This window comes from Gracilinanus agilis, chromosome 3 (assembly GCF_016433145.1).
Source record: "Gracilinanus agilis isolate LMUSP501 chromosome 3, AgileGrace, whole genome shotgun sequence".
Classification (NCBI taxonomy): Eukaryota; Metazoa; Chordata; class Mammalia; order Didelphimorphia; family Didelphidae; genus Gracilinanus; species Gracilinanus agilis.
The window spans coordinates 464,456,480-464,471,210 of NC_058132.1; the positions used below are offsets into that span (position 1 = coordinate 464,456,480).

General features: G+C 35.8%; 1 protein-coding gene across 1 annotated transcript in view; it reads right to left on the minus strand.

Moving 5' to 3' along the window:
- The window catches only part of SHROOM2 (shroom family member 2), a 258,104-nt gene that overhangs the window by 85,672 nt on the left and 157,701 nt on the right, over nt 1-14,731 (minus strand). Inside the window, exon 3 of the mRNA XM_044670384.1 lies at nt 2,883-3,005. Coding sequence (XP_044526319.1) covers nt 2,883-3,005 — 123 coding nt within the window. The remainder of the gene's footprint in view (nt 1-2,882; nt 3,006-14,731) is intronic.

Sequence of the window (14,731 nt, forward strand, 5' to 3'; positions counted from 1 at the left end):
AAGGAAGGAAGGAAGGAAGGAAGGAAGGAAGGAAGGAAGGAAGGAAGGAAGGAAGGAAGGAAGGAAGAAAAACAAAAAAGATAAAAGCTTACTGAAGAAAACAAGTTCCTTAAAAATGAGACTTGGGCAAGTGGAAGCTGATGACTCTATTAAACTTCAAGAAAAAATAAAATGAAGTGAAAAGAATGAAAGAAAAAATGTAAAATATCTCATTGAAAAAAGAACTGGCCTAGAAAATAAATCAAGGAAAAATAATTTAAGAATTATTGGACTACCAAAGGCTATGATCAAAAAAAGAGCCATCATAATTCAAGAAATTAAAAAGGGAAATTGTCTTTATATCATAGACACAGAAGATAAAATAGAAATTGAAAGGATCTACCAATCAGAGGAAAATAGTTGGCTCTTTGGATAGAGAGTCAAACCTCTTGAAGTTGGAGGTGCTGGGGTCAAAACTGGGCTCAAATACTTCTTAGCTGATCCTGAGCAAGTTACTTAATCCCAATTGCTTAGGCTTTACTGCTCTTCTACCTTGGTATTGATACATAGTACTAATTCTAAGAAAGAAGGTAAGGAATTAAAAAAAAAAAAATACACCAATCACCTCCAGAAAGAGATCCCCAAATGAAAAATCCTAGGAATAGTTTGGCCAAATTCCAGAGCTCCCAGGAGAAAAATATTACAAGCATCCAGAAAGGAACAACTAAAATATTATAGAGATATAGTCACAAAAGATTTATCAGCTTCCACATTAAAGAAGAGGAGGACTTAGAATATGATATTCCAGAAGGCAAAAGAGCTCAGATTACAACTAAAAATTATCTGGCCAGCAAAACCAATTATAATAATTCAGGAGTGGGTTGGGGTAGGTGGATGTTAAATGAAATAGAGAACTTTCCAAGCATTCCTGATGCATTAATTTAGCAGATCTGAGCTAAATAGAAAATCTGACATCAAAACAGAGGGCTCAAGAGAAGTGTAAAAAGGTAAGAATGAAAGAGTAATCAGAAAGGACTCCATAAAGTTAAACTGCTTATATTCTTACATAGGAAGAGGATCAATGTAGCCTCTAAGAACTTTATCATTACTAGGGAAGTTAAAAGGAGACTACATAGAAAGAGGGTATAGATGTGAGTTAATTATATTGGAATGTTCCCCCCAAAAATAGCAGGGATGAGAAAGAGAGATGTACTGGAGAAGGCAGAAGGAATATACAGAATGGAAAATTTTTTTCTTATATGAAAAGGCATGTAATGAAGAGCTGTTATAGTTGAGAGGAAAATGAGGTGAATGGGGTAGAGGCAGGCAATGCTTGAACCTCAGTCATTGAATTTGATTAAAAAGAGGAATTAATTACACACATTCTTATTCACTTAGTTGGGTACAGAAATAAGGGGAAAGAAGAAGCTAAAAGAAAAGGGTTGGGGATATGATATGAGGAATTGTAGATTTGGGAAGGCAGTGTTGTTGGTTGTTCAGTTTTTTCTGACTTTATATGACCCCATGGACAAACTTGGCAATGTTACTGGATTGATTTACCATTTCCTTCTCCAGTGTGCCCGCATTTTACTGATGTGGGATTAAGGCAAATAGGGGTCCAGTGACTTATCCAGAGTAACATAGCTAACAGGAGTCTGAGGCTGGGTTTGAATTGAGATCTTTCTAATTCTATGTCTAGTACCCCTTTCCAATGCATTACCTAGCTGTCCCTAAGGGAGGCATTGGTCAGAGGTGAAAGACTTTTGAGAAAGTAAAGGCTAAAAAAAGGGAGAGAGGAAGATAAACAGAAGAAAATAGGAGAGAAATATACAATTAATAATGATAACTGTAAATGTGAATGGGATGGTCTAACCCATAAAACAAAAGCAGATACCAGGATGGATTAAAAACAAAATCCAATAATATGTTGTTCACAAGAGACACACTTGAAACAGAAAGACACACAGAGTTAAAATAAAGGACTGGAGCAAAATCTATTATGCTTCAGCTAAAGTAAAAAAGGCAAGGGTAACAATCATGATCTCATACAAAACAAAAGTAAAAACAGACCCAATTAAAAGAGATAATCAGGAAAACTCTTTTGCCAAAAGGTCCCATGAACAATGAAATATTAGCAAAAAAATTTATAGCAAGTTTCTCTGATAAAGGTCTTGCTCTATGAATTTATAGGGAACTGAGTTATATTTATAAAAATAAGAGCCACTCCCAAATTGGTAAATGGTCAAAGTATATAATAAACAGGCAGTTTTCAGAAAAAATAGCCATATGAAAAATTGCTCTACATCATTTGAGAAGAGAAAAGCAAATTAAAACAACTCTGAGGAACCAATTCACATCTATCAGAAAAGACAAATGCTAGAGAGGATGATGGAAAATGAGTATATTAATGAATTATTGATGGAGCAGAGAACAAACAGTTCTCCAATCATTTTGGAGAACAATCTGTAACTATGTCCAAACTGTACCCTTTGTACAGAATTATTGAGAGGGAGAAGGGGAGGGACTTTTTGACTCCCAAAAAGAATATAACTAAATCTACAATTCATAATATTGTATAAGAACTATTTCAGAATGAGAACCATTCATATATTACCATTATTAAAAACTCTTTATCAAGGGTGCAGCTGGGTAGCTCAGTGGATTGAGTCAGACCTAGAGACGGGAGGTCCTAGGTTTAAATCCGGCCTCAGACACTTCCCAGCTGTGTGACCCTGGGCAAGTCACTTGAACCCCATTGCCCACCCTTACCACTCTTCCACCTATGAGCCAATACACAGAAGTTAAGGGTTTATTTAAAAAAAAAAAACTCTTATCAATAAGGGAAAAAATTAATATATATATTTCTACAACATGGGGATGAGGGGCTTGAGGAAACACTTTACCTTGCATGGTACCGAGCATGCCAAGAAGTGCAGACATTGGACTGAGAGGAAACAGTCTCAGGATGGCTTTCTGTGAATTTGGTGGCATGCCAAGAATGAGGTCTACAGCCTACATCATTCCTCCTGGAAAAGAATAGGCAACAGTCTGAAACAGAAAACTAATGTGGTCCAGTTAAACTAGTTCTAAAACAACATGCTATGAACAAGTGTAAAAGCTAATACTAAACAAATGTCTATAATTTACTGCTTAGAAAATTATAATTAACTGCTTAGAAAAGTATCTTAGTGACAAGATATTCTTTTTTTAAAAACCCTTACCTTTTGTCAGAATCAATACTAAATTTGGATCTAAAGCAAAAGAGATGTAAGGACTAGGCAACTGAGGTTATGTAATTTGCTCACTGCTAAGATTTTTATTCTTAAAATATTAAAACTTTTCAACCTACAAATTTATTTCAGCATGAATAAGATTGAGAAAAGAGCTTGAGATATGAATTTAGCCAATTTTCTTCAGTACTTACTGTCAAAGTGAATAGTGCTATCTTCTTCCCCTGGTTTAGGACAGTTTTACTAGAACTGTTAAGCACTCTTAGGGATAGGGGCTGGGCTTGGCTATTTCTATAACCCAGTTATAAACTTTATATTTTAGTATACAATGTAGCCAGCTGGTTAACCAATTTTCATATGTTAGACAAAAAGATTTATTTTACTTAACATCTATCAACAAGAATCTTTGAGAGAGGTGATTGCAAGATGCTATTAGTACAAAGTGTTTTAAGGAAGGGTCTGTGTCTTAATTACCTTTGTATTTCCCTCAGTGCTTTCCACAGAAAAGATTTTTAATGTGTGGTTTTTAAATGAATTGAATGAATGAATGAATGGTACTGATACTTTAGGATAATCTAAATAGGACAAAATTCTGAGAATAATAAAATAACAAAGTCTTGAGAATAAGACAGAGTGAAAAAAAAGATCAAAAATGTCACTACCCAACAGAACTTACATTTGGCTAAAATTTTTAGACAAAATTATCCAGGCGCAATGTTAAATATTCCTTGCAGAAAGCTCCTGGAGAACTACAAAAGTAAGATAAATTTACCCAAGGAGAAAAGGGTTCTCACTACAAGAATACACAAAGTTTGACTCTTCCATCTTCATGTTCTTCAGCTAAGAATTATTCTAGAATAACCTAAATAGTTAAGCAACTTAGTGTATAGATTGAAAGAACTTCACTCTGGAAAGAAATCATACTTTTGCATAACTCCCTGTGGACAAATTATCCATGTGGAAGCCCTGCCTAGATCAACAAGAAGCAAAGATCTCAATTTAATCTTAGTAGATTGAGTTATAGAGAATAAATTATTTTTTAATTTCTGAAGGATATTGAGCAGGCTAAAACACTGAAAGGAGACTCTGACACAAGTAGAAAAAGATTAAAAACAAGCACAATATGGATCACTAAGTCAGTGAATTAGAACAACTGGATGAAAGGAAGGAATGGATGAAGGGATATGGAGGTGAATTATTTTTGATGGATTGGAGCAAAAGGAGGGAATGAATAAATCCATCAACACTATGGCTATAACACATAGTCAGGGGGGAAAAAACCAAATACTGTACCTCATAGAGCTTCTCAAAATCTTCATAAGAAAGTTTCTGGCGACATCAATGTCACTTTCAGATGGCATTTTCTCTGCTATAATATCCACCACCTCTTTCATTTTCCTAAGCAGCCAACCAATGAGGGAAATAAACTAAACTGAGTTGGAATTGGAGGCAAAAATGACTAGAAAAATAAAACCTCTTACATTTTTGGTTGATGATGAGGCTTTGTCAATTTTAGTACACCTGGAGTACCAAGTGGAGCACAAAAGCTGCATGTTACTAGAGAGGAATTATGCTGGTTCATTAACAATGTTCAGCTGTCTCCCTTCTCAAAATCCCCCTTCTTCCTTGAAGAAGTAGTGCCCAAATCATCTTCTATATGAAGGTTTTCCTGATTGCTGTCCTACCCTCTGACTCTTAGCAAACTACCTTGTATAGAACTTTATATTTATGTAATATTGAGTAATAATATTTATATCATGCTTACTATGTCCTGGACACTTTGATAAGTATTTTTAAAATTATCTCAATTGTGATTTCACAACAACCCTGGGAGGGAGATGCTATTATTACCCCCATTTTTTAAGAAAAAGAAAGTGAGGGAAACTGATGCCAATTGACTTGTCCAGTGTACACAATTAATAAAAATGTCTGAAGTTAGAATTGAAGGTATTCCTGATGCCAAGCCCAGCACTCTATTAACTGAAGCATCTAGCAGCCTATTTACCTGGTATATATTAACACATGCATTTGGATTTCCCTCATTAGAATGTAAGTTATTTTCAAACAGGATCATTGTTCTTGTAGCATCAGAGAGTGCCTAGAAGAGGAACTGTCAGGTAGCAGGGATGCAACAAATAAATATGGATTGTGGTTGATTGATCGAACCATTTCCCTCCCCACATGGGATTAGTAATAAATCCAGCAGAATATAAATCAAGTGCTACTGATGTGGTCACCAAAAGAACAACAGTGAGAGAGGAAGAGGAAATGGAAAGGAATCTCAAGAGACCAATCTCCTTGCTTTTCAAATGAGGAAACAAGTTCAGAGAAATGACTTAAAGTCACTTAATGTGTCCTTTCACCGACGGTAAACATTGGAAGCTGGATTTGAGCCATGTCTTTTGGTACCATAGTCAGTATTCTTTTCCCTCTCTTGCATTGGTTGAATACTTTCATATAGATTACTTCATTTGATTGTTGGAAAAACCCTGTGAAGTAGACATGGAGTGTACTATTAGCTCTACTATCAACAGAGTCAACTGAGTCTTGGGTCACATAATTGAGTTATAGTCACATGCCTAATATATGAAAAAGTTTGGATTAGAACTCAGAACACCTAAGCCTGCAGGAAGCCATCAAAGCCATGACATTTAGCACAGCTAGTCACCAGCTCTGACAATCCAGCACAGCATGTTGTCAGGAGGATGGAAATTCCACACTCAGTTTACCCTCTGTGACTCTTTTTACAGTGACATTCACTTGCATTGAAACTATTGCAATCAGCATCCTTATTCAGCCCCAGGGAGACACAGAAAAACAATTCAGGTTCATGGCAAGAACAACCACAGTCACAGACTACCCACTATCCCAAAATAAACCCCTAAATAAACCCCCATAGTAGAAACTTGCCCTAGAATCAGCCCAGCAAAAAAAATCAGCAGTTAGTGAGTTAACGCAAGTTTCTAAATTTCCCAGCAAGAAAGTACCTGGCCTGGGTTTGTTCCCAAACTCCCACAGACCAAGGAAACAGTGAAACACAAGGAAAACAGGGGAATGACAAATTAGCACAGAATCACCCTTCCAGAACTGCAGAAAGAACAGCAAACATACTTTTTAAAAAAACAGTGAAAAATGAAAGAACATAATGGGAACAAAATTTGGACCAGATTGATATTATTGTATCTTATTTGATGTAATCAAATACCATAACTATCTCCTTGATTAATGATAGGTATGAATAGTATAACATAACAATATGCATTATTTAATTAGTTAAAATATAATTAACTATTATGCTTAGCTAGGAAGTGATGTTCTTGTACCTTACGGATACCAAAAATAAAAAGTTCCAAATAAGCCATTCCATAATGAATAATTCTTGACAAGCTTGCTCCTTTGTTTAACCACAGTAAGATAATTAGTAAATGCCAATCATATGAAAAAGTTAACATGTGATTTTGAATGTATGGGAAAATCAAAACCTGTATAAGATCATAAAGGAAAAAAAGGGTATAAAAATAAAAATCAGCAGATGGCAACAGAGAACAGCCTCTGCAATTCCACTTGCATTCTGGCTTGTTTTCATTTCATTTTCGCCATGCCATCCCACCTCGAGAGACCCTCCCAAGTGAAGACCAGGCTCTTCGCATAACCTTTAAGTTCATAGATTTAAAACTGGATGGGGCCATTGAATCCAACTAAGATGAACAAAAAATGGTCAGAAAAATTCTATGACTCACCTACAGTAACAAAGAGAGTAACTATCTGAAGAATTTGAACCCACATCTTCCTGACTTCAAGACAATCCCCATGGGGCAGCTGGGTGGCTCAGTGGATTGAGAGCCAGGCCTAGAGAGACCGGGGGTGGGGTGGGGGGGGTGGTCCTAGGTTCAAATCTGGCCTCAGACACTTCCTAGCTGTGTGACCCTGGGCAAGTCACTTGATTCCCCCCCTCTCCCCCCATTGCCTAGCCCTTACCACTCTTCTGCCTTGGAACCAATACAGAGTATTGATTCCAAGACGGAAGGCCCTGGAAATAAATAAATAATAAATAAAATATTTTTTTAGATAAACATAAATAAAAAATAAAACATATTTTTAAATAAAAAATAAAATAAATAAAAGATAATCCCCTATTCACTATGCTATATTGACTCTCTCTGGTGTTCAGCTACCAATGATCCTCTCATCTCACTGGATAAGCTAAATTTAGCTCTTCTACCTTTTTTTTTTTAAATTCTTACTTTTTGTCTTAGAATCAATACAAGTATCAGTTTCAAGGTAGAAGAGTGGTAAGGGCTAGGCAATTGGGGTAAAGTGACTTACTTAGGGTCACACAGCTAGGATATGTCTCAGACAAACTTTGAACCTAGGTCTTCCTAACTCCAGGGATAGCGCTCTATCAATTAAGCCAGGTAGCCACAGTTCTATCTTTTTAATGTTCTTTGTTCCTATCTCCTATGGAATGAGCCTCTAATATTTAGCATGGCTCTTTCTCGATTATCTTCAATTTCTCCTACTCTCTAGTCTCCCTCCCTTTACCTAGGCATAGTGTCTTTTATCTTTAAAATGAACAAAAAGTTTTCATGTGACTCCAGGACTGTCCCACTCAGCCACCATTTTCTCTTTTCTTTTGCTAAACTTCTCAATAATGTGCCCCCAAAATCTTTGCTCGTTGATTTTTAGAAATGGCTGTGATGTCATTTACCTAAAACAAAAGACCTCACTGAAACTTTTTAAATATATTTTTTTAAATGAAAATGTTTCCCCTCTGCTAACTTTATATATGTGCTACTCTATGGATGTCATAAATTTAGGAACCTTAAAAAAACAAACAAAAACAAAAAACAATGCCCAAAAGTACAAATGTCAGAAACTGATACCTAGCCTAGAACTAAAAAGTCATTTTAATCTTCTGTATTCACCTCGAAACCCTATTAATAAACTTTACAACAAAAGTATTTACTGAAATACGTTCTTCCTCATAGGAAAAACACATTTTATATTTCTCCATTCCTTGGTAACATTTTTTTTAAATCCCTACTTTCTGTCTTAGAATTGACAATGATTCTAACGCAGAAATGTGGCATGGGCTAGGTAACCAGGATTAATTGATTTGCTCAGGGTCATATTGCTAGGAAGTATCTAAGGGCAGATTTAGATCCAGGTCTAGTTCTGGCTCTCTATTTACTGAATTGACTAGTTACACCCATTCCTTAGTAACATTTTACACTGCAACAAAACTCATCATCCATCTGGCATGAGAGAAAAAAAGACTGATCTCTTGAGAGACTGCCATTTTGGGGGTGACAGACAGACTAAAGTTTTAAAAGGAAGGTTGAAGAATCACCAAGCCTATTTTTTGTACTGAATTTTTGGATGGAGAGGGACTGAGTGCAGTCTTCAAATATATAAAGTTTCCTCCTGTGGGAGATAGATCATAAGATCATGGTTCTATAGATCTTGGAGGTGCTCTACTCCCATTCTTCCTTTTACAGAAGAACTTGAGGCTCAGACCACATAGGTGGAAATCATCAGAATTGGGATTTGAATCCAGGTTCTCTGAATCCAAAGCCAGTGCTTTTCCCCATTAAACCTCTTTTGCTTGGTCTTAGTGTGCAGAATAAAAAGGCAGAAGTTGGAGGAAGACACATTTCAGCTCAATATGTGGAAAATCTTTCTAACAACTAGAGCTATCCAAGAGTATAATAGATTGTTGGAAGGATGAGTGGCATCTTTACAGAATTCATGTCTTGGTTGGACTAAATTACCTCTATGGTTCCTTCCTGTTTTCCATTTTTATGTGCTTCTAAATGCCCTCAATGTCTATTAAAAAAATAATAATAAACATGGAGGTTGAGCCTTAGAGTTTGTAAGTAAAGATAAAAGTTCTAGGTGTTTAAAAACAGATAAAATGCATCTCTCCACACACAATAAATCCAAAGTAAAGTTACATGAGATTTACTGTTTTTAGAATTTAAGTCTTAGCCTAGCAAAGAGAAAACAACATCTATGACATGACTACTAAAAATGGCATAAATTACATTCCAAAAGAGTTCCAGAGAACACCAGAGCTTGTTTTCTTTTGAACAAAATTTGCATTTGTGGTGCTTTATGGAAAACAGAAAAGAGAGTATCACCAGGTAAGTAGGTTTCATGACTAGTCTAAACTCTGAAACATAAAAATGTATGATAAACATAGGAATTAAAACAAGTTAGGATCATGTGAGAAATAGACTTTTTTCTGCTACCATGAGGAAAACAGAAAATAATGGAGGGAATTAGGACAGCAATTGGTTAGTTGTGGGAATTGAGTGAACCACAATGACTCCATCTTGTGACAATTCTGGAACTAGTTTTGTTCCTTTTCTATTCAATTATGGGTCAAGTCCAAATTCAGTCTTGTAAGAAAGATTTATTTAATTGTGGAAACTGGGAGAAAACCTTATTGCATTGTTTGAACCTAGCGCTATATGGCTTGGAAACTGGATGACCTGTACCTGCTATTTAGAGACTGATGACCAAAGACCTAAGTTATGTTGACCAGAAACAGATCTTAAAATTGATGTAAGGAGTTTTCTCATAATGTACATCTCAAAAAACCCATATGTCTTATCAGAAAACTTTCCCCATACAGATCAATCAATTAGTGTTTTCACGTTCCTTTGGTTGTTTACAGATACTTGGAGAAGAAGGGAACATCTCTTTTTCCTAAATTCATGGAATTATATCTGTTTACTCTTCCCAACTAGGAAAATATCTAATCTTTCATCTAAATAGATTACTTGATACTGTATTGTATTCTTTTAACTAATGTGGTCTTATTTGATTAACTGTTTTCTACATAAAAATCTGTCTCCTAACTTGAGCAAGGGGCTTAGTCCCTATATGTTGGGCAATTGGTATGCATTTCTTAATAAATTGATATGTTCAGAGGAGCAAACTTTTATTCTTCAGTCATTTCATCTTTTGTGTGTTACTCTACTCACATAATTCTAGAAGTTCTTAATATTAATAACATATAGCTTGTCTAAACATGACAAAATTTAAGTTAGAAAAGGAATTCAGTACTAGTATAAAAGTTTCCTATCATGTTCAGGGATGATCACTTTACCATCTTTGTTCTGTACCTTAGTCAAAAGCCTTCACAATAAAATGATAGCTATGGATTTGACTATTGGCCTTAAAATTTATAATTTGGTCAAAAGATTACTTAGCATGCTACAGAGAAAAGAACAGTAAATCAGAGAATCAAAGATCCCTTGGAAAGAACTTCAGAGACCTCTGGGTTCAAAGGATGCCTGACCCAGAATTCTCTCTTCAACTTTATTGGCAAGAAGTCATCTAGCTTCTGACTGGAGCTCTCCAGGGGAGAGGAAACTATTATTTCTCAAAGCAGTTCATGCCAGTCTTAAATAGCTCTAACTGCAAGAGAAAACTTCTGAATACAGAGCCAAAATCTGCCTACCACAACTGCTAGGTTTGTCTTCTGGGATCATGCAGAGGATTCTACACTTAGAGCTCCTTTTAGCAAGAGGGGACCTCTGCCATCAAGTCTAATCTCCTTATCTTTCAGAGGAAGAAACTGAGGCTGAGAGAGACTTGCTTTAGATTAGACACAAGTTAGCACTAGAGGAGAATTTTGAAATCAGGTCCTTTGAATTCATATCTGGTGTTCTTTCCACTTCAGAAAGCTGCCATCAATGTCTATTTCTCTTACATGGCTATTCATCAAATATCTGAAGATAGTTATTCCTTCTTCAAAAGTCTTTTCTTCTAAACATTCCCAGTGGCTTTAACAGCTATTCTAATGGCATGATTTCCAGTTTGCTCCAGCTTGTCTCCATTCTTTCTAAGTTAAATGTCCAGAAATATGAAATGTCTAGAACTGAACTCAGCCTACTGCTCAAACTTGTAACTTGACCAAGATAGAATAAGTACAATTCCTATTTCCCTTTTTCTGAACAATATACTTCCTTTACTATGGCCTACGTTGAACTTTCACTCCCCTTTCCTTCCTCGGTTGTGCTGTGCAACAGGGATGATTCGTACTGAATTTTTATTTGACTAAAATGTTAAAATCTTTTTCACGTAACTGCCAGAACTCTTCTTATATTTGTGAAATTGACTTTTTGAACTTAAGTATAGGACTTTACATTTAATCCCTTCGAATTTCTCCTTTTTTAATTTTGGAACATTTGAGGGTTTGTCCTGTTATCAACATCTTTTGGGGTTCTGTTATTCACATCCTAGCTTTGTGTCTTCTGGAACCTAAGAATGATTTCCCAGTTTCCTCTTAGTCATGGATAAAAATATTGAATAGTATAAGCTTAAGGACAGATTCCTAGAGTCTCTTTGGAAGTGTGGTAAAACCTATGGACTGGGGCAGCTGGGTAGCTCAGTGGATTGAGAGCCAGGCCTAGAGACGGGAAGTCCTAGGTTCAAACCCGGCCTCAGCCACTTCCCAGCTGTGTGACCCTGGGCAAGTCACTTGACCCCCATTGCCCACNGAGGTCCTAGGTTCAAACCCGGCCTCAGCCACTTCCCAGCTGTGTGACCCTGGGCAAGTCACTTGACCCCCCATTGCCCACCCTTACCACTCTTCCACCTATAAGTCAATACACAGAAGTTAAGGGTTTAAAAATAATAATAATAAAAAAAAAAACCTATGGACTCATTCTCAGAAAAAATGCTTTAAAATGCCTATGAAAGTACACATATAATGGACAACAATTATATTGAAACGAGCATGTGTATTATTATTTGACTTTTTTTTTTGCTTCTTTTTTTTAAATCTCCTAATTCTTCTCTCCCTCGACCCTTCAGGTATTTGCTATCTACCCATTCCAGGTTGTTGCTTTTGTACTTTTACTATAGTTTATTTATTTTATTTATTTATCTCATTCCATACTCACAGATGCAACCACTTAGAACAGAGCTGTTTTTGACAGCATGCATCTTAAGAAAAGCCGGGTCTGTTCATTTATATATCCAGGAAATTCCCTACAAGGAAGTACCTGGCTCCTAGAGAAAATACTTGATCAATGCATGAAGTGGACATGACAAGAATGCCAGATCTAGTGTAATATAACCCCTTTATTCAAAAGAAAAAAGGTTTAAACAAATTTAGCTCATAGATTATAGAATCACAAATTTTAAATTTAAAGTTAGAAGGCACCTTAGAGCTCACTGAGTTTAACCCTCTCACTTTAATAGACCAGGAAACTGAGACCTAGAGAAGTAAAATGAAATATCCAAGGGTCTTTCAGATTGCAAGTCCAACTCTGAGGCCACTACATAATGCTATCTTTCAAAAAGAAAAAAAAAAGTCGGGGGGGGGGGTAGGAGGAGAAGAATACCTACAAAATCTTGCATTCCAGCTTTAGTATTCTATTTTTGGTGTATATATCTTTCTTCTGAGGTTTTTAGGTTAAGTTTAGGGTAAGGAGTTATGGGGGGAAATGAGAACTATACCACCTGGCCAATTACATGATGCTAGATTCTCTTCATTTTGCACAAATGGAAATGGAAGCCCACAGAAATGACTTCTAAATAAATCAGGTTATGCTGGCATGCCATGACTTGCTCTTGAAGAAACAGAAGAATAGTAATCATCAAAATTAGGATTACATAAGATCATCAGAAGCTAACTAGTCTAACCATCTGATTTTTCAAAGGCTAAGAATGACTTAGGCAAGGTTACACAAGTATTTGAACCTAAATCTTTAAAAAAAAAAAAAAAGTCTAAGTCAAGACGAGTATGACATGAGCAAACTAGGAACCTTACCCACAGAATGTGTGCTATCACTGGATGAGTTTACATTGAAGTTCCTTTTCTACTACCCCCTAATCGCCTTCTTCCCCAAATTAAGCTGAAGTTTGAGATAAGGTAATTTGAGAGACTGGAAAAGAGGTGAGGGCTAATCACAAAATACAGATACTGTAGTGATGCAAATTCATCTAATAGAGGGATTAAATTCTGGTTAAAAATGGGGAAAGACCAATGGACTACAGATTAGGATAAATGTATAAGTTATGTTCAGGTAATGGGAGAGATGGCAATTAATGGGCTATGTTCAAAGAAAGAATTTCAGATTTTACGATTTTGACATTAGAGCAATTTTGAAAGAATACATTGTCTAGAAGATGAATGTTCTTATGGGAAGAGGTCTCATGAGGCAGAACTGAGTCAAAGAAGCTGAGAAGTAAAGATGCCAAGGGATCAGAAGGATCATCAACTGTCATCCTTGGGTCCATGAGGACCAGCTAGATGCTAATATCATTGTTCTTCATCCAGATCAGATCAAAACTCAACTATCCTGTTCAATTCTGGGTGTCACATTTGAGGACAAACAATGGTGGGTATTCCAACATAGCCAAACGAACTTTTCCTTATCCTCCATCCAACCTAGAATTATGAAAAAATTTTAGTCATGGCATAATAAGTTCCATTAGAGAAAGTGAATGGAGGATTTTTGCCCAGAGAAAATTACTGCTTTGCTGAAATACTTGAAGGGTTGTAATACAGAAGGGGAATTATATTTTTCGTTCTTGGTTTAAATGCATTGAACTAGACAATGGATTTCAGTTATAGAAAGGGAAATACAGACTCATGATAAGGGGGAAAAAAATCTTCCTAGAAACTAGGGGTTCAAAAAAATTAAATTGGTGGGCTTTTAATAATTAATCTGCTTTGGTAGGTTCTTCAACCACAAGTTGGATGGTTATTTGATGTAATACTGTAGATTCATGTTTCTGACAAAGGGTGGGAACTAGAAACTTTAAAGCTACTTCTAACTTGGAAGTTTAAAATTTTGTATTTTACTTATTGTAATATGGACATCAAAAATCCATGTCCCAAATTAGACAAAGCCATAGAAAAACTGCAAAGTTGGTAACACAAGTCTTTTAGATCTTTTTATCTGTAAGGTGTCAGTTGTTGAATGGATATACAAAGTTTTTTCCATCTATACTAATAGACTCTCTCCACTGTCACCCAGAAATCAAACTCTACAAATTCAGTATTGTTTACTTGTATTAGTTGTTAAAATAATTTATTCTAAAGGTAGGAATGACAATAGGGTAAGTTATTGAGGCAAATTTAAGTACAGTCTCAAAGTAATTCAGAAACTTGTAGCTAACTTTATATTGTAGAAATTATGAACCCTATATAGTTAGAAAGTGATATAAACATGGAATAATGAACAAAATAAAACAATGGAAAGTGAAAATGTCTTACTTTCCACAAAAAAATTGGTTTAACCATTTGAGGAAAAAAGCTGACTTTTAAATGCAATACTTTATTCTGGTCTAGCCAGCTTACCTAGAGCTCTGCTCCCACACTGTATGGATTCAGGAAAATCATTTCAAGTCTCTGGACTTATATGAGGGAATTGGACAATGAAGGATTCAAGCACTAAGTTCTATTGATTGCATGCCTGTAGTAAGAAGTCAAAAATAATTAAACAGCAAAAAGGCTGGCTACCACATGACAAATTTTGGCAAGTGTAATCCAAGGATTT